Source organism: Plecotus auritus, assembly GCF_963455305.1.
Source record: "Plecotus auritus genome assembly, chromosome: 3".
NCBI lineage: Eukaryota > Metazoa > Chordata > Mammalia > Chiroptera > Vespertilionidae > Plecotus > Plecotus auritus.
The window spans coordinates 223,041,524-223,066,303 of NC_137772.1; the positions used below are offsets into that span (position 1 = coordinate 223,041,524).

General features: G+C 48.5%; 1 protein-coding gene across 3 annotated transcripts; it reads right to left on the bottom strand.

Moving 5' to 3' along the window:
- Positions 1-1,298: 1,298 nt before the first annotated feature.
- Positions 1,299-24,655, bottom strand: DESI1 (desumoylating isopeptidase 1). Of its 3 annotated transcripts, XM_080661509.1 has the most exons (6): positions 24,278-24,617; positions 11,326-11,347; positions 9,893-9,962; positions 7,474-7,583; positions 6,727-6,849; positions 1,299-5,183 (listed from the first exon to the last, which is right to left on the bottom strand). In XM_080661509.1, the coding sequence occupies exons 1-6, from the start codon at positions 24,363-24,365 to the stop codon at positions 5,090-5,092; spliced, it is 507 nt and encodes a 168-aa protein (XP_080517635.1). In that variant the 5' UTR covers positions 24,366-24,617; the 3' UTR covers positions 1,299-5,089. The 3 variants fall into 3 exon arrangements, with proteins under 3 accessions (XP_080517635.1, XP_080517634.1, XP_080517636.1); XM_080661508.1 differs by lacking the exon at positions 11,326-11,347 and having other exon boundaries at positions 24,278-24,655; XM_080661510.1 differs by lacking the exon at positions 9,893-9,962 and having other exon boundaries at positions 6,727-6,933; positions 7,470-7,583; positions 24,278-24,501.
- Positions 24,656-24,780: the final 125 nt, after the last annotated feature.

The following is a 24,780-nucleotide window of genomic DNA, read 5'->3' on the forward strand; positions in this document are numbered from 1 at the left end:
GTAGAATGGGGCCCAAAGGGCAGGACAAGTGTTTGTCTCCTATGGATTAGCTCCACCTTTTCAAAGACAAAGATAAGCTCCCAACAATAGCACACCTACGCCTTAGACCGGTACATAGCGAACCAGTTTCCTTACAAATACCTTTCACAACCTCTCCCTGAATTCTCACAACTCATTTCAGTGATGAGGATACTGAAACCCAGAGAGGGGGAGTGAACTGCCCTGAGACTCAGACCCAAGGAAGACCAGATGGGGTGGCCCTTATGGCCACCAGTATATCCCTTTAAGAGGGAGGCTTTTCCCTGGCAACTGGTGTTCAGATGGGGCCCTGAGGAGGCCCTAGGGAAAGCGAGGAGCAGTACTGGGGGAACTGGGGCTGGGAGGCCTGGCCAGAAGGGTGTTTCCAGAGCACCAAAGGAAGCCAGGCCTGAAGGCAGGGGGCCTGAGACCCCCATCCTGGCAGGATCCTGCTCACGAAGGAAGACTAGGCTCTTCTGGGCCATACGGTTGGCTGAGGTTTGCAGGTTAGTGACTTCCATGTTTGCTTTGGGCAGAATAGCTCATCCGTTGGGCATTTCATTTTCTTTTGCCAGAATCCTCTGCGGTGACTGCGCTGACACTCAATTTTCAGACATAGGTACTGACACCAGAGAGTTGAAGTTGCTTTCCCGGGTCACACAGAACAGTCAGGACTCACATTCAGTTCCATTCCCCCAAAGCCCAGGCTCTTCCCACGCCCCTTGGTGGAAGGCCAAGTGTCAATATGTTGCCAAATGAATACAGGGGTGTTGATCCTCTTTTTCCTATCTGGAGTGTGAGCTTCTGAAGAAGGGCAGTCCCAGCCCAAGGGGGCAGCCCAGGTGTAGTGGGTGTATAGTCAGACAGAGTTCCTGGGGCTGCCTCCCACCAGGTGACCTTGGGCAGGTCCCTCCCACTCTCTGGTCCTGTTCCTTATGTATAAACTAGAGGCCCGGTGCACGAAAATTCCTGCACTGGCAGGGGATGGGGGGTCCTTCAGCCCGGCCTGCCCCCTCTCACAGACCGGGAGCCCTCAGGGGATGTCCTACTAACGGCTTAGGCCCACTCCTCACGGGGAGTGGGCCTAAGCTGCAGTCTGGCCTCCCTCTGTGGGAGGTGACCAGGCTGATCAGGGGAAGGCACCACCCCCATCACCCCGCTGCTGCTGCCACTGCCGGCCGGCCGGGCCCATGGCTGCCTGAGCCCTGGGCCTCACAGCTGCTGTGGCTTTGTCCGACATCCGGATGGAGGTACAGAAGACATCAGCCCTAATTAGCATATTACCCTTTTATTAGTATAGATGGGACCACCACTGCAGCCTCTCTGGGTGCAGGGGAGGAGATGTACTTAAAGAAGAGTAGTTAGAGCTATTGCTGGTTTTAATTCCATCTTGGTTTGGAGCAGTGGGTGGTTGGACAGACTGTGGGTGTTGGCAGTTTTTTCTTCATTTTCCAAAATGCCTGCAGAGCTTACATTGTTTTCACAATAAACTAGTGTGTTAAATTTAAACCAGCTGCAGTGCGCATGTTTACAGGTGTTTTGTGGAGGGGGTGGAGGCTGTTGCTGGGTTGGCACAGGCCCCCTTGGGGCTCCCCCAGCCAAAGCCAGTGGGGACATAGATGGCTGGGCCCCAGCACTGCCCCACCTGGGGGTGGGAAGCAAGGACAGCAACCTCCTGACACCTGGGGTTAGTGATTTCTGTGGCTTAGACCTGAGCCCCAAGGACTGAGAGACCTTGGACAAGTCACTCCTCACCTCTCATGCCAGGGATGGAGAGAAGAGTCCCACAAGGAGGGGCCTTACAGAATATTTGATGCAGTTTTCATTCTACAGAATGAACTGAGGCCCAGTGAAGGGAAGGCCTGATCAAGGTATCTGAGGCAGAGGTTCAATCCGGGGCATCTGAATCCAAGTCCAGGGTATTTTATGACCTACCTCTCCCCCTCAGTGTGGGCCTAGGAGGATTGAATCACTCGGTGATGGCAGCTCTCTGCCAGGCCCTGTGCTGGGTGTTGGGCACTCAGATGACCACAGCCAGGCCCTGCCCCAGCTGGCAGGAGTGTTTGGGGAGGCACCCGCAGGAGGGAAGGGGCAGCTGTGCGTGGGGAGGGGCAGAGGCTTTGCAGAGGAGGTGCGGAAGCTGGGCCTTTAGCACCGGGTGAGGGCTGCTCTGAGGACAGGTGGGGGAGGGGAGAATCCAGGTCCAGCAAATGGTAAATTAAGGCCAGAGGTGGAAACCGCCTGCAGTGATAGGAACTGCTCTTGCAGGAGGGTGTGGGGTTGGAGATCTGGGGACAAATTCGAGAAGGGCCTTGATAAATGTGTTACCCAGTGGACTCTTTGGGGGCTACGGAAGGGTAGAGGTGTGTGGGGAGCAGGGCAGAGTCTTGTGACCCGTGGTATCCAGGTCAGCCGAGTTTGATTGCGGGCAGTGTTGTGGGGTGCACAGCGCCACCTGGTGTCCAACTCTCACTGCAGCGTAACCTTATCTGGCTCTTTTCAGCGGGGTTCCTCCCCCATCTTTGTAAATCAGTGGTGGAAGTCACACACTCTTTCCTGCTTTTACCACTTCTTATCTCTAAGGCTTACAACCAAGCAAAGGTGGCACATCCAGACTCAGCAGAGTCAAGCTCAGAGGGAGACAGACAAAAAAGCCAGGGCTTCATGCTGGATGCTCACCCGGACCTTCACACACGACACAAATGCAGCAGGCAGTGAGTTTATTGCGTTAGAAAAAACATCAAAGAAAACCAGCAAACACCTCCGTACTAAACACAGTTATTAGTTTGACTTCAAGGGCAAAAAGAAATCTCAAAGGTACAAGCTTTATTTCTGGGAGGGTGGCGGCCTCATCCCACCTCCTTCCGTCCCTTTAAACCAGCGGACTGCTATGGAGGGGTCCACTGTGCACCACAATCACACACATGGCTCACTTGTCACTCTGGTCACCCGTGCACGCCCGTGTGGAGCTAGCTGGGCACAATGGACATGCTCCTGAGGTGCTGGGAGACAGAGAAATGTGAGGGGGGGCCGAGTCTGAGCCTGGGCTTCCGAAGTCAGCGCCAGTAGGACGTGGGTCGGGGAGGGAGAGCTTGCTTTCCTGCAGGGCTCTGATCCTTCTGTCTCTCCTTAGGGCACAGGCATTGGCACAAATGGCTGCTGGGCATGGAGGGGACTTTCAATGGAGCAAGTGACTCAAAGTCTCTTAGGGGAGCCATTTTTCAGGATAGCCCTGGGTCTGGAGGTGACTGGAAGGAGAAACCAGTTAGGCCTGGAGATGGGGAGGAGAGAGAAGAGGAGGAGCTGTGATGCCCAGCACCCTCTGGCTGGAGCTGTGTGTGGAGAGGTTTGAGGAAGAGCCTGGTAGAGAGGGAGGGCGGGCCCAGGCAGCTGGGAAAGGAGACACCCAGGCGGGAAGGAACCAACGTGCTGCCTTCCTGGGAGAAAGCCATTCCCCGTGGTCCATTCTGCCAGTCGGTGGACATTAAGGGTCCCTGCCAGTTTCTGCTCTAATGTATCACTGCCATGCATTCTGGCAAATCAGTGGGTCTTGAGAAGAATTAAACGCTCATTCGTTTGGCCTCCCATCGTAAAAGTTCCAAAATGTCACTTGACATCACAGCTGGTCAGGTCACAGGCAAACACTAAGGCAGACTAACATCTTTTCCTTGAGCTGAGACCCTGATGCCAACTGCTCTGTGGATGGCACAGCCAGGGAGGGGCCAGAGGGGAGCAGCAGCTTTTTGGAAAAGAAAGGCACCTGCTGCAGGCCAGACCCCAGGAAAGACAACATAATTCAAGTCTAAGAAGTGGCAGGAGGAGGGGCAAGAGGGGCAATGCCAGAGCTGGGCCTCGGGTACCTGGCAGCCGAGTCCTCTCTCCACCCTCGCTTCCCCAAAAGCTAACTTAAGAGGAGGCACAAGTGAAGAAAGGGAATCTGAAAGCCTCTCAGGATAAGAAACTTCCAGACTGTTCCCTGCCTATAAGCTCTCAGCAGCAGCTCATAGGAAAATAGCCATGCATCCCGTACCATGCTCCTTAAAGTCAAAATGACGACGGAAACATGTGTCTTCACAACACATTCAGGATAATGTACAAATTCCTATCAGAAACAACTAAATTTCTTGCCACCTTGACTCTGCATTAATATTCTTTCTACATTTCCTGGAGCAGGGAATCATTCCCCTTGGTCCCAGCTGAATACTGCACATTGGTCTGGGTGGGGTGGGGACGGTGACTGTAATAACCTACATTGTTACTTACAGACAGGGGCCTGGGGCTCTGCCTCTCCAGCTGGACCCTCTGTCTCCCTCTGACCTGTCGTTAATTACGACAGGTCAGCTATGCTGAGGGAGAGCAGCCTGTAGGCAGCAAGGTTCTCCAAAATTGATGTCTGAGGACTGGCAATCAGTCTAGGAGGAAGGAGGAATGGCTTTATCCTGTTTTCTCTGCCTGACACTTACTGTCGCTCTCCCTCGATCCTGAGGCTTCTGGCGGCTCCAGCTCTGGCCCCATGGCCTGCTTGGGGTGGAGGAGGGAAGGTGACACAGCTGTGGCTAAAGAATTCACTTAGGTTGGGTGAGCCATCCTGACACTGGTTCCACGTGCACCAACTCCTTTGGTTTGTTTAACACTAGAGAGGAACTGCTTCCAGGTCATGGCTGTTGTAAAACTCACCTGGGTCCCCACAGGAGGTGGCAACCTGGGTAGAGCATGGGTGTTTTCTGGAAAGAGGTTCTAGGTTGGGGCTCCCCCAAACTGTGCTTTCTGCTTAAACAAACCCCCTCCTTTCCTCGAGCGTGGAGGGCGCTTAGGAAGCAGCGTCAAGTGAACGCACAGACAAGACAGCCTTAATAAATTAGTATAATACTATTCAAAGGGATGGCATTTTGTTCTGTTTCTTAGCAGCATTGTCCTACATGCAGCCTGATGATCTCCTTCCCTGGGAAATTTAAAAAGCTGTCCCCTGGTTGTTAGCTCTGATGTAAAATTATAAAATAGAAATCTGGTCGGGTTTGTTTTGTTTAAAAAGGAAAAGCCCTGGGAGGCAGGGCGGTCCCATGCAGTCCTGTTAGCTCTGACCGTTGGGTCGGCCCATGGTGCTCCCTCCAGGCGGCTGGATCTGGATGGAGTCCAGGAGGGGCCGCAGGGCCTGTCCGAAGGGGCTGCGGAGAAAGCAGACACAGGAGCTCGGGTGGGCTCGCGGACCGCCAGCACGCCCAGCTCCCCACAGGTGCAGCACCACCACCACATGGGAAGGACACTCTTACCTCATCTCATCTTCCCACCGGCCTCCCCCCTGGTTTCTCATGGGAGGGGTCTCTAAAGAGCCTGCTCTGCATTTTGAAACCTGGGGTCCCCTCCCCAGTAGATGCTACCATCTCACTCCCTTCATCTCTAGGTCCTGGTTAGTTCTATGGCTTGAACAGGCTGGCCACATACAGGCAACTAGAGCTTCCTGTACTTTCTGTACTTGTATCTTTAATTTTCATGGTACAAGAATATAAAATAGAGTTTAATGAGGAGGCTGAGGGGAAAAAAAGACATGAAAAAGGTAAAGTCAGGAGGTTCTGCTAGGGACACAGAAGAGTCAGGAAACGCAACAAAGGCAGGTGGCCGGGTGTCAGTGCCCCTTTGTAAAGGGCTCCCCATTTGATCTTAGAGGAGCTTGGCTGGAACTGCAAACACCGGTGTCAGAGACTTTCCAGGATTACATCAACCTTAAAACAGGCTGCCCACAACACATCTCAGTTACTGGGGTTGTTTCCTGCAGTGGATACTGCCATTTTGGAAAACTGTCCCCAAATTCAAAGGGAATGAAGTATTTCAAAGAAGAAACAGATGAAACGGAGAAATAGTAACCTTAGTTCAGTCTCCACCCATCAAATAATAACAGCAAGAACATTCCAGCTACTAAAGCTTGCTCAGGGCCCCATAACCTAGATCCTTAGTGAGGCAGTGTGGTTGCACACACCCGCCAAGGAAGGCAGGGCCAGGGCTGGGCCAGAGCAGCCTTGTCTCCGATGCAGTTTTTCCTGAGGGATTCCTACCCAGGTGTGAAGACAGCTCCCCTTGCCAAGCCTGCTCAACCTGCTGGGATCCCTGTCGGACAGGGCCCCAGTTCAGGAGAAACTGAGTCAGAGTCAAGAAATGGTCATGGCCCTGGAGTGGGCAGAGGCTGCCTGGACGCAGTCAATAGCAAAGGAATGGAGGGGTGTGATGGCTTTGGGTGTGTGTGTGTCCTCTTAGGGGACTGCCTGGGTGATGGACCATAAGGTACGAGGGCAAGCAGGAAGTTGTTTTTGAGGGCGTCAAAGAGCTCATGGTGCAGGGGAAGAAAGACTAACAACAAGCCGCCCTCGGAATTCTCTGACCTACTCTCTGCTTCTCCATCTAAAACTGCATGATAAGCAGGCACTTCTGGGGAGTGGCATGCTTCGTGTGCAACGGGAAAGACAGAGGCCAGATTCTAAGTTCTGCGATTGCACTTAGTCCAGGGTCCCACTCCAAGTCAGGTGAAGGTAACCCAAGTGTGCAACAGTGAGTAGAGAAAACGGTGGCCTTCCGTGTTCGAAGCTGCCATCATGACAGGGCCCACCAGGCTTGGGAAGATTCTGCTGAGACCAGGAGAGGGCAGACCTGGGCGGAGGAGTGGCACTGGCTGGGAATGGGGACTTATAAGGCAGGGCAGAGGCAGAGGACACTTACGTTGAGAGAACTTCAGAGGGAAGGTCAGTGATGTAAGAAGGGATCTTTCTCCCAGTCAGGAACTGTGCCACTTCATTGCTGAAGGTGTTACAGTTGTGTTCAAAGAGGTTGTAGGCCTCACCTCTGTACAGTGTGAGAAAGGAACACAGACATGAGCGAGCCAGGTGTATGAAATAGCTCAACCAGGTCACGGAAGGGGGAGCACAGCTGAATTTGAGGATGTTTGGTTTGCCTCGCTGGGCCAATGGGAACAAATTTTGCAGGGAAGGATGAGATATAAACACGAGGCTCCTCTACAATTTCAGGACAATCTTTACTTTCACAAAAGCAGAGCTCTAGGGTTCGAGTTTAACAGTTATTGAATCGACCAAAGCTTCTTTAAGAGAAAATCTGCTCAAGTTTGTATTCTATCCCAACCCCTCTACAAACCTTGGTTTTGATTTTCAGCACAAAATACTTGGCCAGTGTAGCCGAGAACTGGATTTGCTGAAATAGCAGCAGCTGATTTAATCAGGGAGAATCAATAGCCGGTCCTTCCTCCAAGTCTCAGCAGAAGGCCTGCTGGGTGGAGCATCAGCCTTGGAGCGACACTGCGCTCTTCTGCCTCCTCTGCATATTTATTCAGCAAATGCTGGGCCAGGCCTGGTGCTGAGGACTCTGGGGGTGTGACTGGTGGCTGCCCTCTGGGGGGTGATTATCTAGTGGGGGAGACAGACACAACTAACCACCACCCCTGTCTCCACTCACCGGAACTGAGACTCCCCCAGGGAGGACAGGTACTCCAGAAAGATTTCTTCTGTGACTTCTGTGCTCCCCACATCAACCACAGAGTCTGGGGGCCCAAGCAATGTCCCTCCCTAAAAGAGCCAACCCAAAGAGAGTCATTAAATTACCATTTCCACTGAATTGTTTAATGTGCCTTTCCATGGACGACCACAAATGCTCTGTTCTGACAACTTTTAACTCTCAGAGCACCTAGGGCAGATGAAGAATGTTACTTCCTATTTGCATCGGGGCTCCAATGGCTTAGAGCTTCCTGGAAACTTGCCATTGCCAGTGCTAGAAAGACGGCTAAGAAATTGGGCTTCTAGTTTCTGGTGGAGGCCTGGGAAGCCGAGTCTCATGCAGGTCAGACTCCTGATGCTGTCCACTGCTTCAGCTGATAAAAAGATGGGAACCCAGAATCTGAAGTCTCCCTTTGTCCCCAACCTGCCCGACCATAAGGGCAGAACAGGACAATTAGAAGTGGCTCCTACATGAGAGGCCATCTTTCTATGCCCATATCCATAAGGTAAGCAGCCAGGGTTTCTAGTGACACACTTGATGTCCTGTCCCTTGAACACAGGGAAAACGTGAAGGATTGTGAGAAATCCGGCAGGCTGGCAAATATTTCCAAAATTCAGTACTTTTATGATCCGTGAGGATAATCCAACGATGCTAAAGGGTTCCCCAGGCAAGGGAGTTAATGGCCCCTGAAAGGCCTACAGAAAACCCTCAGCCATGGGCTAACAGACCGCCACAGTAGACCAAGGGCAAGACTGAGGCCCAGTGGGAAAACCAGCCAAGGGGGAAGCAACAGGATCACTGGGGGGCAAGGGAGGGGCAGAGCTGGGAATGAGCTGGGAAAAAGGTAGCGCACTCCAAAGCAAAGCTCCCTGCAAAGACCATGAATTTATACAATAGCTAGTGAGCACCTACTATGTGCCTGACATTGTTCCAGGCACTGGAGAGGGCACGGTGAGCAGGATAATCATGGTAGCCAGAGAAAAATGACCTCAGTTATAAGAAACTAAAAGGTCACTATTCCCCCCCCTCCCCCATTATTCACTCATATAACAAATATGTATTGAGAACTCACTATGTGACGGGCCTTATGCTAGGCACTGGGGTATGATGTAACAAAACAGATGAGATTCTTGCCCTCAGGGAGCTTATAGCCTAGTGGGGAAGGCAGACAAAAAATCCCATAAACCAATGTATTATTATGAGTTGCAATAAGGGTCTTGCTGGAAAACTACAGAATGCCGTCAGTACATATGACAGGGGACTATCCCAGTCTGAAGGGTCAGGGAAGATTTGCCTGAGAAAGTGACATTGAGCTCAAATCTGAAGGATGGAGAAGCGTAACAAGGTGAGAGATGGGGGCGGAGGGGGGGGCTGAAGGCAGTGGTTAGGTTTAAAGGTGTGTTCCAGAAGTAAGGAGAGGGGTTGGGCAAGGGCATGACTTGAAAAGAGGCCACCCCGAGAGGCAGCCTGAGACCAGTTAGGGCCTTGGAGGTCACGCTGATCTTTCTGGTTTTTATTCCAAGAATAGCGGGTAGAGTTCTGACTTAAGCAGGGGGATGCCACAATCAGATTTTCACTGGGAAAGGTCACTTTGCTCCCCATGGGGAGAACTGATTGATGGAGAAGAGTTGATGCATTGCTGTGGTCCAGGCTCGATATGAGTGTGGCCTGGACTAGGTGAAAGCCCTGGACAAAAGGGAATAGGTGAGGAGAGAGAGGCTGATTTAAGACACATTTACAAGGTAGAACTGACTGGGCGTAATGAAGGATTTGTTATAGGTGAGGGACCAGTGAGAAGAAACCAAGAATGACTTCCCATTTATGAGTACCAAAATGAATGGCTATGTGGTTTGAGCACCTCCTGGGACAACCCTTAGCTAGTTCAGACAGAAGTTTTTTGGAAAATGGCATGGGCTTTAGAGTCACAGACCTGTTTAAGTACTGCTGCCACTTACTGGCCATGTAACTTTGGGCAACTCACTTTACCTCTCAGAGCCCTCATATTCAGCTTCACGTTGGCTGAGTTCATGCTGTGAGGCGGGCACTGAGCTGGCCACGGGATAGGAAAGTGAGGCACAGTCTCGCTCACAAAGAGCTCACATAGTTCCTGTGGAGACCCAGGAACAGCTCATTTCACCGCAACATGCTCAGTGTGACGCAGAGGGACCCCAAAGTGCCGTGGGAGCAGAGAGGAGAGCAACTGGCTGGAGGGTCTGGGGAGGGTTCTCTTGAGCTGAGCCTTCAGGTAGTAGTGAGGAGCTATGCCACAGGCCTACATGCACTGGGCCAGGACGAGAACACAGAGTAGCAGCCGAGTTCCTGGTCTCTGGGAATCCCCAGGAACCTGAGATTGCAGGAAGGGTTGGGGAGGGACACTCACCGGGGGACAGCTGGAGATCCCACCACTGCCGAAGAAGAACTCATCCTTGTGTACAACTATGGAGGTGTGCCTGCAACGCAGAGAGAAGACAGAGTAAGCCAGAAAACTTAAAACCATCTGAGAAAAAGCAATCACCACACTGCAGTGAGAATCATTTCTGCCCACGGATAGGACTGTGGTCGCAGCCTTATAAAACCAACCAAACAAAGGCAAGGTGAGCACCACAGGTGAGCGTTTCCCAACTTTGGCACTACTGACATTTGGGGCTGGACAGTTCTGGATTGGGGGGCTGTCCTGTGTAGTGCAGGATGTGTAGCAGCATCCTGGCCTCCATCCACTAGACACCAGCAGCATCGCCTCCCCTCAGTTGTGACAACCAAATATGTCTCCAGATAGTACCAAATGTCTCAGAATTGACCCCAGCTGAGAACCATGTAAGCAGAGGCGAGTCCCTAGAGATTCACCTTGATATTGAAAAATCAATTACTGAGATAAAGACTGCAGACCAAGGTGTGTTCCCAGGCTTTTTAAATTAACAGGAGCAGTGCACCTGGACCATACTGATGGAAGGACCAGATCAGGTGTTCTCAAACCACGGCCCTCGGGCCATATGCGGCCCGCTGAGGACATTTATCCGGCCCGCCGGGTGCTGCTGCCTGTCCTGCTTAGCAGCCGACTCGTCCCGGGCCCGCAGTGTGCATAAGAATTTGTTCATAGTTTTTTTTTTTTAAACTATAGTCCGGCCCTCCAACAGTCTGAGGGACAGTGAACTGGCCCCTGTTTAAAAAGTTTGAGGACCCCTGGACCAGATGATGTGAAAAGTGGACCTATTTCAGGTGAAGAGGTTCATATTACTTGGTTTGAGTCAAACAAAGCAAAGGGCCATTCTGTCAATCCAATGTCAGGAGGGTTTGGAGTCAAGACTGAATACTGACCTATGGCTTCCTCATGAAGGGAGCTGAGAGCTCAGCCACCGTCTCGTTGTCTGACAGGGATGGGTCCAGCAGTGAGAGATCAAAGTAGGTATGATTTAAGACAGACTTGTGGGGCCTTCAGACTTCTGTAGTTAGAAACCTTGGTGAGGGGCGGCAGGACCTCTCTGCCTTTCTTTAGGGCAGGGTTTCTCAATCTCAGCACCATTGCCAGTTTTGGCTAAATGATTCTTTGTTGTGGGCTGCCCTGTGCACTGTAGGATGTTACAGCAGCATCCCTGGCCTCCATCCACCCACCAAAAATGTCTCTGGACACTGCCCAATGTCCTGCGGTGGGGGTAGGAGGTGGAGGAGGGGACAAAAGAATCCCTGGCTGAGAACCACTGCGTTACAACTTGAAGATTTATGACGCAGAGCTGGCTTTAAGCTGGAACCACAGACTGGAACCTGAAGCGCACAGGTTCAGCCTTGTTTTGTAAACAAGGATCCCACCCAACTTACCAGATGCCTTCCAGTTGTTTCCCTGTGGAGAAAAGAAGAGATTTAGCCACTAGGGACTAGACTACATGGCCTCCCAGTTGAGTAAATCCAGAACATCACTCAAACCCAGAGAAACCCACTATCCACCTCTGCAGGGACTTTCTAGGAATGCAATTCTCCTCCAATAAGGCCCTTAGGTCCTGACACAGGTTTGTCATGTTAAGTTGAAAAGTGATCAGAATCCATCAGAATGCAAGATAAAAACACTGGTACAGATGTACTCCAATTGTATGTCTGTTTTTCTTCCCCCTTTGGGGTCAATTCAACTTTGCCTTTTTAATTTGTCTATTGAGACTATAGTAAAATAATAGTATAGAAAAGCTATTATCCACTTCTTCACTGAGATAAAACCCTTCAGAAATGAAAGAGCAAAACTACAAATGCCATCCACTTAAGTAGTCAATGTAAACGTAGTCTATATCTCTAGATGCCAGAAATGTCAGGTACGAACACGCAAATATGAACACATCACCTATTCTGACTCAGTGTAGTGTCATCAGTGCTAAGACTTGAACGAGTGTCATCAGTGCTAAGACAAGGGAAGGAGCTATGCAGAGGTGGGACAGGCCAGGCAAACAAATCACTGTCCTGCCTTTAATGATCCCAAAGTCAAATGGAAAGAGACAGACACATAATTACAACATGTTGATAGGCTTTATAATGTGGTAAAGATAATGTGGTAAAAATAAGGTGCTACCTATAATAAAGATAAAGAACAACCCTTGTAAGCTGCAATTCAACCAGCGAATGGGGTGGGGCGGGGGGTGGGGATAGGGGCAGGGATGGATGCTTCTGCCACAGGGAGCAGCATGTGCAAATGCACAGCTGTCAAAAAGACTGAGGTCTTGCAGGATAAAGCAAAGGGTGCAGTGATGGTGGTAAGAGGACAAGTGGCCAGCAAGGGTGTAGGCAAAGGAAGGGAAGCCTGGACTGAAGGCCATCCTACATGGTGGGGCTGGGCTGGTGGGGGCGCTGATGGTTGTTAGGCAGCACAGTCCCTTAATCAGATCCACGTTTTGAAAAGACAACTATGGGTAGAGAAGATGAATTGGATGGAAGAGCATGGAGAGAGCAGACTCGAGTGAGGAAGTCTTTGCCATAGTCCAAGGGAGATACTATACAACAGTGCCAAGGCAGAGAAGGCAGGGCAGTGACAGATGTGAGAACATGATCAACACCTCTTGCCTTTGGTTATCATTTCACATTAACTGTTTACTGATTGCTAACTGTTACTTTCCATGCTTGCCCTGTGACTTTCTACAGGGTGAAACTCCAAGCATTGTGTGGAAAGAGAGGTGATATGCTTGTTTCTCCCTTTGTGTAACTTACACAATTATGAAATTTACCTAGGAAATAAATGGAATATATTGATTGTCCCTTTAAGAAAATGTTTTAAATGGGAAAGAAACCATGGCCCCCTCAGGATAACTAACATACTGATGGCTCAGTGTAGTGTCATCAGAGGAGGTTAAGAGTACAATAGGTTCAGATCCACCTCTTGCTAGTGTGGATCTTAGGCAAGTTTACTCAAACTCTCAGAGCTGTTGTGCTCAAGAATAATAATGTATAAAAGCATCACAGTGTGTGGTACATAGAAGTTTGATACACGGAGACCATTATTAGGCATAATGCCCTCCTCCACTGGATGCCAAAGGGGAGTGGTAACCCATTTAGGACGAGTATCTTCAAATCCTGGCTTACTGGGCTATAAGATAAACTGGCTTGGATTCTCATCTCTTCCAGCTGACTCTAGAAGACCACTAAGTCTCCTCCTTGTATACCATGTGTAAAATGGGGAGGTGAACATTGTGTTTTAAATAGAGCTGATGTGCTCTTCTGGACGGTCATTTATAACACAGCTTGTTGTCTAAATAGCAGCAATTTGCTGTTTATTTCCTTGAAGACATGTAATAATGCAATGAATTTGGACAGATTAGGGACACTTTTTTAAAAATCCTCAACCAAGGATATTTTTTCCATTGATTTTTAGACAGAGTGAAAGGGAGTGAGGAAGGAGAGGGAAAGAGGGAGTCGGGAGAGAGAGAGAGGAACATCAACATGAGAGAGACATAGATTGGTTGCCTCCTGCTGGAGCCCCATGGGACCAGGGATTGAACCTGCAACCCAGGAGCTCTTGACCAGGAATTGAGCCCATGACCCTTTTGTCCTTGGGCCAACGCTCTAACCACTGAGAAACCAGCAGGGCAGGACACTGCTCTTTTTTTCCTTTTCCTGCTCTCATTCACTTCAGGAGGAACACTACACTCTTAAGAGAAAGTATAGCGCTCTCCCTCCTGGGAGCACACCCGTGCCTTTCCCTTCCCTCTCTCTCTCCCTCCCTCTCCCCCAGGCACATTACCCTTAGCTTCCTCACTCCCAAGCTCCAAGGGTCCTTCCTTTACCCCCGTAAAGGTTCATTTCCTAAACCCATTTCTTCTAGGAATTACTTCTTCTACCTATATAATTTACCAAATAAATGTTCTCTTACAAAAATAAAAAATAAAAAAGAGAGAGAGAGAGAGAAAGTGTAGACAAATTTTCATGGGACTTATGGGATGGGGAAGGGGACAGTCAATAAGTAATCCTATCTAATAAAAGAGTAATATGCAAATTGACTGTCACTCCAACACACAAGATGGCCACCCCCATGTGGTCAAAGATGGCTGCCCCCATGTGGACACAAGATAACTGCCACAAGATGGCCAGCAGGGGAGGGCAGTTGTGGGTGATAAGGCCAGCAGGGGAGGACAGTTAGGGGTGACCGGGCCAGCAGAGGAGGGCGGTTGGGGGCAACCAGGCCTGCAGGGAAAGGCAGTTGGGGGCGATCAGGCAGGCAAGGGAGGATAGTTAGGGGTGACCGGGCCAGCAGAGGAGAGCAGTTGGGGGCAACCAGGCCTGCAGGGGAGGACAGTTGGGGGGGACCCAGGCCTGCAGGGGAGGGCAGTTGGGGGGGACCCAGGCCTGGAGGGGAGGGCAGTTTGGGGGGACCAGGCTTGCAGGGGAGGGCAGTTGTGGGGGACCAGGCCTTCAGGGGAGGGCAGTTAGGAGTGACCAGGCCTGCAGGGGAGGGCAGTTAGGGGCAATCGGGCCAGCAGGGGAGCAGTTAGGCGTTGATCTGGCTGGCAGGGGAGTGGTTAAAGGGTCATCAGGCTGGCAGGCAGAAGCATTTAGGGGCAATCAGGCAGGCAGGCAGGCAGGCAGGCAGGCAGGCGAGCAGTTGGGAGCCAGCAGTCCTGGATTGTGAGAGGGATGTCCAACTGCCCGGGCCTAAATGGGCAGTCGGACATCTCTTGAGAGGTCCCAGATTGAAGAGGGTGCAGGCTGGGCTGAGGGACACCCCCCCACCCATGCACGAATTTCGTGCACTGGGCCTCTAGTCTATATATATAAAAGCATAAGTGACCATTATGATCGGACGACCAGCCAGTAGCTATGATTTGCACTGACCACCAGGGGGCAGACACTCAATGCAGGAGCTGCCTCGTCGTGGTCAGCGCACTCTCACAGCCAACCTCCTGTGGCCTCCAACTTCCCGCGGTTTCCCCCCCCAGCCGGCAGGCCCTGCTTGGGTCTGGGTGAGACGGCCCCAATCGCTGGCCAGGCTGAGGGACTCCACCCATGCACAAATTCGTGCACCGGGCCTCTAGTATACACTAATAAAAGAGAAACATGGAAATTGACCATCCCTCCGCTACGCCCACCAGCCAATCAGGAGCAAATATGCAAATTAACCAAACAAAGATGGCAGTTAATTTGCATACACAGGCACAGAGTGAAGACTGAAGACAGCGTAGAAGGAAGCCAAGTGCTGCAGAAGGGAGCAAAGTGGTGGAGAAGGGAGCGAGGCAGCGGAGATGGGAGGCAGCGAGGCAGTGGAGACTGCAGTAAGCCCTATTCGTGCAGGAATAGGCCTGAGAAAGCCCTATTCTTGCAGGAATCTTCTTGCAACGGGCCTCTAGTCTCTATATAAAAGCCTAGGCGACCAGCCCACCAGCCAATTGGCCGGTAGCTATGATGTGCACTGACCACCTGGGGGCAGATGCTCAACACAGAAGCTGCTGAAAGACAGCAACTTTGCAGAGCACCCTCTCGCACCCTGGGACCCCTCAGGGGATGTTGGACTGCCGGTTTTGGCCCAATCCGAGGGACCCCACCGATGCACATATTCGTGTACCAGGCCTCTAGTAATAAATAATAATAAACAATATCATAATATGTTAGTAATAATGAGTATATAGAAAAGTTAAGAGCAGGATAAGGGAGAGTGGGAGTTTCAGGGATAGCCAGGGTGGGCCTCTTGGAGAAGGGGACACTTGAGCAAAGACTTGAAGGAGACAAGGGAAGGAGCTATGCAGAGGTGGGACAGGCCAGGCAAACTGAAGGACCTTAAGGAGGCCAGTGTGGCTAGAGTGGAGTGGGTGGGTGAGGAGGAGAAAACTAGGAGATGAACAGAGGTAATAGAGGACAAATCACATAAAACCTTGTAGAAGTTGAGAACTTTGCTAAGCCTGAGCTGTCCAATATAGTAGCCACTGACTACATATGACTATTACAATGGGGGGAAAAAGAATAAATTCGTGGCTACTGGTGAGTGATAGGACAGTGCAGATGTAGAACATTTCATCACTGCACAAAGCTCTACTGGCCAGTGCTGCTTAAACCTCAGCGTGCTATTCTGCTAAACACACACACACACACACACACACACACACACACACACACTAGTGTCTACCTCATAACATTTCCAAGATTAAGGGAGAAGACACATGAAATATGCCCATCACAGTGCCTGGCATATAACACTTGCCTAAAAATGACTAACTCATTTCTTTCACGCTTTAGAATTTGAGACTGTTATGGCTGCTCTCGTAGTACTTTGGTACTGAAACTACCTATTTTTGTGTCTTTCTCCCCATCAGACTACAATTATCTTAAAGACAAGGGCAGTTTCTTATGCATCTTTGTAATTCCAGCACCTAGCAAAGCACCTGCAAGAGAGATGCTGCACACCCATCTGTTGAAATGAGGTGTTCTGTTGTTAGCCCTGTCGGTTGACACACCCACAGTGCTATTGAGGCCAAAGTTCTTAACCCCAATCTTAACTGCCCTGGCTTGTTGACCAAATGATGTTACAACCTTGGCATACTGCGCTCTCCAAAGCCCATGCTCAATGACCCAGGAAGACAGCTGCACAGACACCTTAGTTCTAACCCAGCCCTACTAAAAGAATGGAGTTTTGGAGCGGGGCCTCAGAGATCACCCTGTCAGTTATTTAATACTTGAAACAAGTTTTAATACAGAAACAAGTCTCTGTATCAAACACTAAATTTGCCTGTGAGCTAGACATGACACTTTCTCCTTATTCAACTATATCAAGGAACATTCAAGATCTCATCCATTCATAGAATGGTGATTGGGAGTATAGAAAAAAAGAGATCCTCTTATTCATTCTTTCATTTATTAATCCAACTGCCAAACACGTGGAGCCAAAAAGAACATTCAAAACTGGCTGAGTAGATTTATATATATTTTTACTTAATTTAAAGTGCTTCATAGTTATCCTTATTCTCACACATCTATACAAGGTAGTGTAGGGCAAATATTTATTAACATTTATTAAGGACCCATGGTTTGCCCAGCATAAAAACAAGGAAAAGCACGCCAGGATGATGTACTTGTCTGATCAGCTCAGACAGAAATGGTAGCTACTTAGCCCTGACCGGTTTGGCTCAGTGGATAGAGCGTCAGCCTGCGGACTCAAGGGTCCCGGGTTAGATTCCGGTCAAGGGCATGTACCTTGGTTGCGGGCACATACCCGGTGGGGAGTGTGCAGGAGGCAGCTGATTGATGTTTCTCTCTCATCGATGTTTCTGACTCTCTATCCCCTCACCCCTCCTCTCTGTAAAATATCAATAAAATATATTAAAAAAAAAAAAAAGAAATGGTAGCTACTTGGCAGCCTGCTCTCAGGAGGAAGAGAATGGCTTCCTGCACAGTGTGACAGGCAATGGGAAGTGGGACTGGACTGATCCTTAAATGTTTTTGGCTAGACTGCGGTGGGAGGAGGAGGTAGTGGTTTGAGAATGAATTAGGGCACAAAGCCATTTTGAGACGATGAATTAGGCTCAGTGGAAATCAGCACATTACAGAAAGCAGATTATTTTCCCACTAGGATTTCCTCAGCAAGCTGGAGAGCAGGTGGGTCAGATGACTGCATGTCTCCAAGCTTGTTAGCATTTCCAATGCACTGATTTTGAGGCCTATGAAGTATGCACATGAAAACAAATGTAAAACATGGATATCAGCCTTGTTTTTCATCATGAATAACAAAAAAGTGAGGTCCGCATTAGTTAGCCTTCCACTGATTGTAAGAATAAAGTGAGTATGTAAAAGTCAAGAAGAGCCCTGGCCAGTGTTCTTAGTGGTTAGAGCATTAGCCCATGCACTGAAGGGTCAAGGGTTCGATACCCAGTCAAGGGCATGTACCTGAGTCGCAGGTTCGATCCCCAACCCCAGTCAGGGAGCATGCGGGAGACAACTGATTGATGTGTCTCTCTCACATCAATGTTTCTCTCTCTCTCTTTCCCCCTCCCTCCCATTTTCTCTAAAAATCAATGGAAAAAATATCCTCAGGTGAGTATTAAAACAAAACAAAAAAAAGTCAAGAAGAAAATACTCCATCCACCTCCTCATCAATTAAGATATATGGAGCTTGTGCAGATAGACATACATGCTAGTTGTAAGACATGCTCAAGACCAGCAGCTGGCATACTGGTGGTGCTAAATAAATGTCTATTAGTGAGTACAACATGAATGATGGTGACAGGTTCCATGTGCAAATCAAATGTAGCCCCAGTGACAAAGTTTTGGTTTAAAAAAAAAAAAAAAATATATATATATATATATATATATATTTTTTTTAAAGATATATTTTATTAATTTTTTACAGAGAGGAAGAGAGAGGAGAGGGATAGAGAGCTAGAAACATCGATGAGAGAGAAACATCGATCAGCTGCCTCCTGCACACCTCCTACTGGGGATGTGCCCGCAACCAAGGTATGTGCCCTTGACCGGAATCGAACCTGGGACCTTTCAGTCCGCAGGCCGACGCTCTATCCATTGAGCCAAACCGGTTTCGGCAAAATATATATATTTTTATTGATTTCAGAGAGGAAGGGAGAGGGAGAGAGATAGAAACATCAATGATGAGAATCATTGATCGGCTGCCTCTTGCATGCCCCCACCATGGGGATTGAGCCCGGAAATCAGGCAAGTGCCCTGAACGGGAACTGAACTGTGACCCTCCTGGTTTATAGCTGGATGCTGGGCAGTGACTACGTGTTTTTAACTGACAGTGTTTTCATCTGCTGGCTGGTTCATGAAAACAAATGTAAAATGTACATCATCCTGGCGTGCTTTTCCTTGTTTTTATGCTGGGCAAACCATGGGTCCTTAATAAATGTTAACAAGTATTTACCAGCAATATGAACGGGTTAACTTTAAAAAAAGCAGCTTATTCTTCTCAGTTTGTATTTACTGAGCACCAAGCACTGCTAGACTCCAGAGATACAATGGAGAGTTCCTGCCCCAATGGAGCTTTCAGTCCAGTTGGGGTGCGTGTGGACACAGATGAGAAAACAAGCAATTATAAAATAGAATGATGAATGTTATTAAAGAATACAGGATGCTATCAGCATACAATAGGGACACATCACCAAGATTTGGGGGCTGGGGTTCAGGGAAAGTTTCCTGGAGGAAGTGACATTTTACTAGTAGTTGAGACCTGAGTAGGAGTTAGCCAGGCCAAGAGATGGGGAAAGTATCCCTGGCAGGGGGTACAGCAGCCCTTCACCACTTGGTAGCTACTGGGAGAATGAGAAAACAGTCCCGCAGATCCTTTCCCTTAGGGTTTAATTCTCCTGTGGAACCCAGCTGAGAAAGGATCACATCAGTGTGTTCAGGTGAGGATAGAAAGAAAAGCAGGAGCTAGATCACAAAGGGCCTTGCAAGCCACATCAATTTTCCTTTTGCCATAAAGAAATTGCATGGTCACTAAATTAATTCAGTAGCTGGTTATTAAAAAGTGTACACAATGAATAATAATCTAAAACAAAACACAACAGATGGCATCAAAACATAAAAAAACCCTCAGCTTCAAATAACTTCTACTTAATCTTCAAGTCTCACTCATTCCTGTAGTATTTATTGAGCACCAGCTCTGACTGGCCACTGGGGACACAGTGGAATGAGACAGAGTCTGCACTCCAGGAGCTCAAGGTATTTGCTGTTCTCTCTGACACATCCAGCCCACCATGTCCTCTCCCTTCTTTCAAGGCTTATGATAATTGCCTCACCACTCACTCATTTTGGCATCTAATCATAATTTCTTTTATGCTGCTGCATTCGTACATGCATTATTTTTAGTGAAATGAACTCCTGGGAGGCAGAGTTCATGTCTTTCATTACTATATATATATTCCGCCCCCACGTCCCTGTCTTTAAACTTGAGAACAACTTTAAGATAGGCTTGTAAAGAAAAACAAAGGTGATCTCAGGATATGTGGCTGTACAAAACACAATCAACAAATATGAAGTACTTTTTACTATAATTAAATCCACGCCCTCTGCATTTATCTCTATGTACTTCAGCATAGAAAGGTCAAGAAATTTAAAGAGCAGCCAAATTATTAAGAGGGGGAACTGAAGGACAATTATAATAGCTAATTATCTTAGGTGAATGATAACTGTGGGGGGAAAAAGGTACAACCAGGCTGTCTGCTTGATTAGAACACCAAGGATAGTTTTGGGATCATTTTCACGGTGACTGCGCAACTGTGGGACAGGAATACCTTCATGGAAAGCATTCTAGGGGATTGGAAACTAGGAGACCGGGTGACATTGTCTAGTCTACATGTTTCAGGAGAGAATTATATTGGGCTTTATTCCAATCGTGACTGTGAGACACATCCACTGGTTGCCTCCCACAGGTGCTGGGGCTGGGGATTGAATCTGCAACTGAGGTATGTGCCCTTGACTGGAATTGAACCCAAGACCCTTCAGTCAGCAGGTGGACGCTATAATCACTGAGCAACCCGGCTAGGACTAGATGGGGGGGGGTCTTATAATAAGGAATTGCCATAAGAATAAGAGGTCACTGCGATGAGGTCACACTAATTTAATTTGGGAAAATTAAGGCTAAAGAGGGATGATCGTATATCTATGATTATGAATGCCATATACACATTGAGCGCAGATTTTTATCTCATTCAAATGAAATGCTTGGCCAAAGATGCCTTTACAAACATGAACAAGGTACCTACTTTGCATCAATTATGAGGGAAAACATCACACAGTAGAGGTGGTATAATAAAGCGACTGAGAACATGAGCTCTGGAAGTCAGTGTGCCTGTGTTCATAACCCAGCTCTGCCTCAGCTGAAAATTGGAGGTAATAACAGGACACATCTCACAAAATTGTGGTGAGGATTATAACACTGGCAAAATTCTCAGAAAAAAGGGTCTGGCACATGGTAAGCTTTCAATAGTTGCTAGCTATTAATATGCTCCTAGAAGTCAGGAAACAAATCGATTTTTTAGAGGTTCATATATATTTAGGAATGGGAAATCAACATATGGCTATTAATAGAACTAGAACATACCCAACTTTAAAGTTAGTGCTGTCTGGATGGAATGAACCAGTAAGGCAATGCACATTTCTCCTAAGTGTTCAAATCTAGAAAGTAATGACTATTAGCTTTGATAACCCTTATCTTCATTAATTTTGTAAAAGGCATAAAAGCAATATGGAAAAAAAGGTGGAGAGAGAGAAGAGATCATTAAATTTGGCTACTTCTTCCTCAACTTAAAAAGTCACTACTCCCGATAACCCTTGAAGTAGGCCGCGTTACTGTCTTTCTCAGCACCTAGTTTGCTTCCTGTACAGCCCAGCACTTACCACAATTTTTAATTATTTTATTTGCTTATTTATTTTTAATGTCTTCCCACTAAATAGCTCCATGATGACAGAGTATCTGTTGATTTTGTCATCCTTAGGTAAGTTTAACACATGAATGGCATGCAGTAGGCACTCAATAAATACCTGCTGAATGGATTATGAAACAATGATCTGTAAGGCCCCTTTCAGCTAAAATCAATAACTATTAGATATTAGGTAACAGAAAAAAACAACAAAACATAAAGGGAGAGGCTTTTATTTTTGGGTCTAGGAAATATTTAACGCTTCACTATGATCAAACTAACCAAATGGCTCTATTCCAAGAAGTTTAGTTACAACTTGACTGATGCAATCTCTTAGAAACTAGCACCCTCCCCAAGTGACTTTGTCAGTTTTGCTTTCAGATTTGCCTTACTAATCTTTTTTATTAATCCTCACCCTTGTATATGTTTATTTTTTTTAAAATATATTTTATTGATTTTTTACAGAGAGTAAGGGAGAGGGATAGAGAGTTAGAAACATCGATGAGAGAGCAACATCGATCAGCTGCCTCCTGCACACCTCCTACTGGGGATGTGCCCGAAACCAAGGTACATGCCCTTGACCGGAATCGAACCTGAGACCCTTCAGTCCACAGGCCGATGCTCTATCCACTGAGCCAAACCAGCTAGGGCATAATCCTCACCCTTGTATATGTTTACTGATTTTTTAGAGAGAGGAAAGTAGGGGGAGGAAGGGAGAGGGAGGAAGGAGAAGGGGAGAAGAGAGAGAAACTTCAATCAGTTGCCTCCCATATATGTACATGCGCCAACCCAAGATTGAATCTAAAACCTAGGTATGTGCCCTAACTGGGAATCTAACCAGTGACCTTTTGGTGCATGGGACAATGCTCTAACCAACTGAGCCACCTGGCCGGAGCTGCCTTAGTAATTTTACAATCTAGGCCCAATTTCTGTCTAATAATTGATCAGCCACATATATTATCTGAGGAGCTTTTTATTTTTTAAAAAAATATGTTTTTATTGCCCAGTCAGTGTGACTCAGTGGTTGAGCATCGACCTATGAACCAGATCAGGGTTTGATTCCTGGTCAGAGCACATGCCTGGCTTGATCCCCAGTAGGGGGCATGCAAGAGGCAGTCGATCAATTATTCTTTCATCATTGATGTCTCTCTCTCTCCCTCTCTGAAATCAATAAAAGTATATTAAAATTTTTTTTTTATTGATTTGAGAGAGAGAGGAAGGGAGAGAGAGAAACAGCAATGCAAGAGAGAAACATCAATGGGCTGCCTCCTGACCGGCCCCTACCAGGGATCAAGCCCAGAAACCTAGGCATGTGCCCTGACCGGGAATCCAGCCAGTGACATCTCTGTGCCTTGTCCCATGTATCAGGAGGTAGTTGGTTGATTCCGGTCAGGGCACATGCCTGGGTTGTGGGCTCAATCCCCAGTAGAAGCATGTCTGTGGAAATGTGTGGGAGGCAGCCAATTGATGTTTCTCTTTCATCAATGTTTCTCTCTCTTCCTCTCCCTTTCTCTCTATGAAATCAATAAAAACATGTAAAAAAAAATACAAAATTTTGGATCAAAACTCCAGAAAAATCTTATTTGGTACTTGTGTAATGAGGGTCTAGGTCGGATGTATGTATTTAAAACTCTGTTATTTTGAATAGATAACATATGTATGTAGTATACAATTCAAAAGGTACAAAAGTTATAGCAAAGTCTCCCTTTCACTTTTGCCTCCCTGCTTCAAGTTCACATTTCCTTAAGTTATCACTGTTACCAATTTCTTTTGTATTCTTCCAAATAATTATTTGCCTAAGCAAGTATACTGTATATCCTTTGCTTAAACACACAGTTGCATATTTAAAGAACTGTTCTAACTTTTTTTTTCAATACCTATTTAACAATGTATGTTGAAAATGAAGGTGTCTTTGTATTTTTCACAAGCACCCCAGGTGGTTCTTAGGTGATGCTGAATATTGGAACCACTCAATGGCCCAGGGTTAAGTAAGAGGTTAAGTTCAACTCACTATTACACATTATTAGAAACTCAAGGATATTGAAAAGATGCCCTCAAAAATGGCCTTGCTTACTTGACCTCTGCTCTCGTCTTATGCACATGAACTACAACATTCTCTAAATGTCTCCATAAGCCAGGAAAAAATAGTCATTCAAATGGATGTTGCCAAAGCTGTTCAATTATCAATTCCTGGAACCCTTTCCGGTCCAGTGATCACCTGAAATCACAAACCTAACAATCTCTATGTTAGACAAGGCACTTTGGTATTTGGGTTATAATGAAGTTTGATTTACACTGATTTTCTCTGCTGGCAGTTACGTTGTTTAATGGAGCACAACTGAAATACGCCCCTTACTAATCCTTACTGGCACAACAGTATCCAACTCACCCCCCCACCCCCCACCCCCGAATTGCTTTCTTACCATCTGGGCTCCAGCAGACCTGACTTCACCTCTATGGAGGGGTTATGGCTGGGTCCCTGTGCGGCTCTAGCTTTCTCTTCCCACCTGCCCTAGAGACGGCAGGAAGGGTTTCCTTTTGGCATGGAAGGAAGGCTCTCCGAGGGCCACCCGAGAATCTCCGCAGTGTCCCTTTCTCCACGAGGGGCACCACGCGGCAGGCATCTTTACCTCCGCGCCGAGGAAGGAGCTAGCGGGCTCGCCAAGCGAGGCAGGGAACCCACCCGGATGAGCGCCGGCTCACCCCACCTCCCAGCTGAGGGGCTCTGAAGGGATGAGGAAGGGCGTGATTCCTCTCCATCCCTTCCCCCTGGATTCAAACGGAGAGTGGGGCACAGGGGCCCAAACCTGACCCCTCCCTTCTCTACTCCGGCATTTCTCCATCCTCTGGGCCCTACGTCGCCCCCTGAGCCCTGGCCCAGGCCTCCGCACCTCGGCCGGCCGGCCCCCCTTCCCGCCCACTGCCAGCTCCCTCACCCAGCATGATGGGGCTGAGCCGCCGGGCTAGGCCCTTGGACAGGTCGTACACGTAGAGCTTCACCGGATAGAGATTCGACGGCTCCATCGGGACCCGTGGCGGCCGCGGCCACGAAGCCCCTCTGGCACCCAGCAGCGGCTTGGACCTTCCCGTACCCACCGGGGTGGGGAGCGGAAGGAGCGCGGGGGGGACCAAGCCCGGGCCCGGCCTGAAGGGCGGGGAATAGGCGGTCCTGCTCTGCTCCCAGCCCCACGCTGCTCGCGCTCCCCGCCCGCCACCGGCAACGACTACTGTGAGGTGACAGAGCCGGGACCAGCGGGGTCCGCGCGGAAGAGGGCCAGGGGCGGGGACGCACTTCGGCGCATGTGCACGCCATCCTGACCGGCGAGAGGGGGCGGGGCTTCGCTGGAGGGGGCGGAACTTTCGCGGACGGGGTGGTGTTCCTTAACGACTTGTATGAAAAGCAGCTTGTGGGAGTGGGCGTGTCATTTGACAGGAAAAG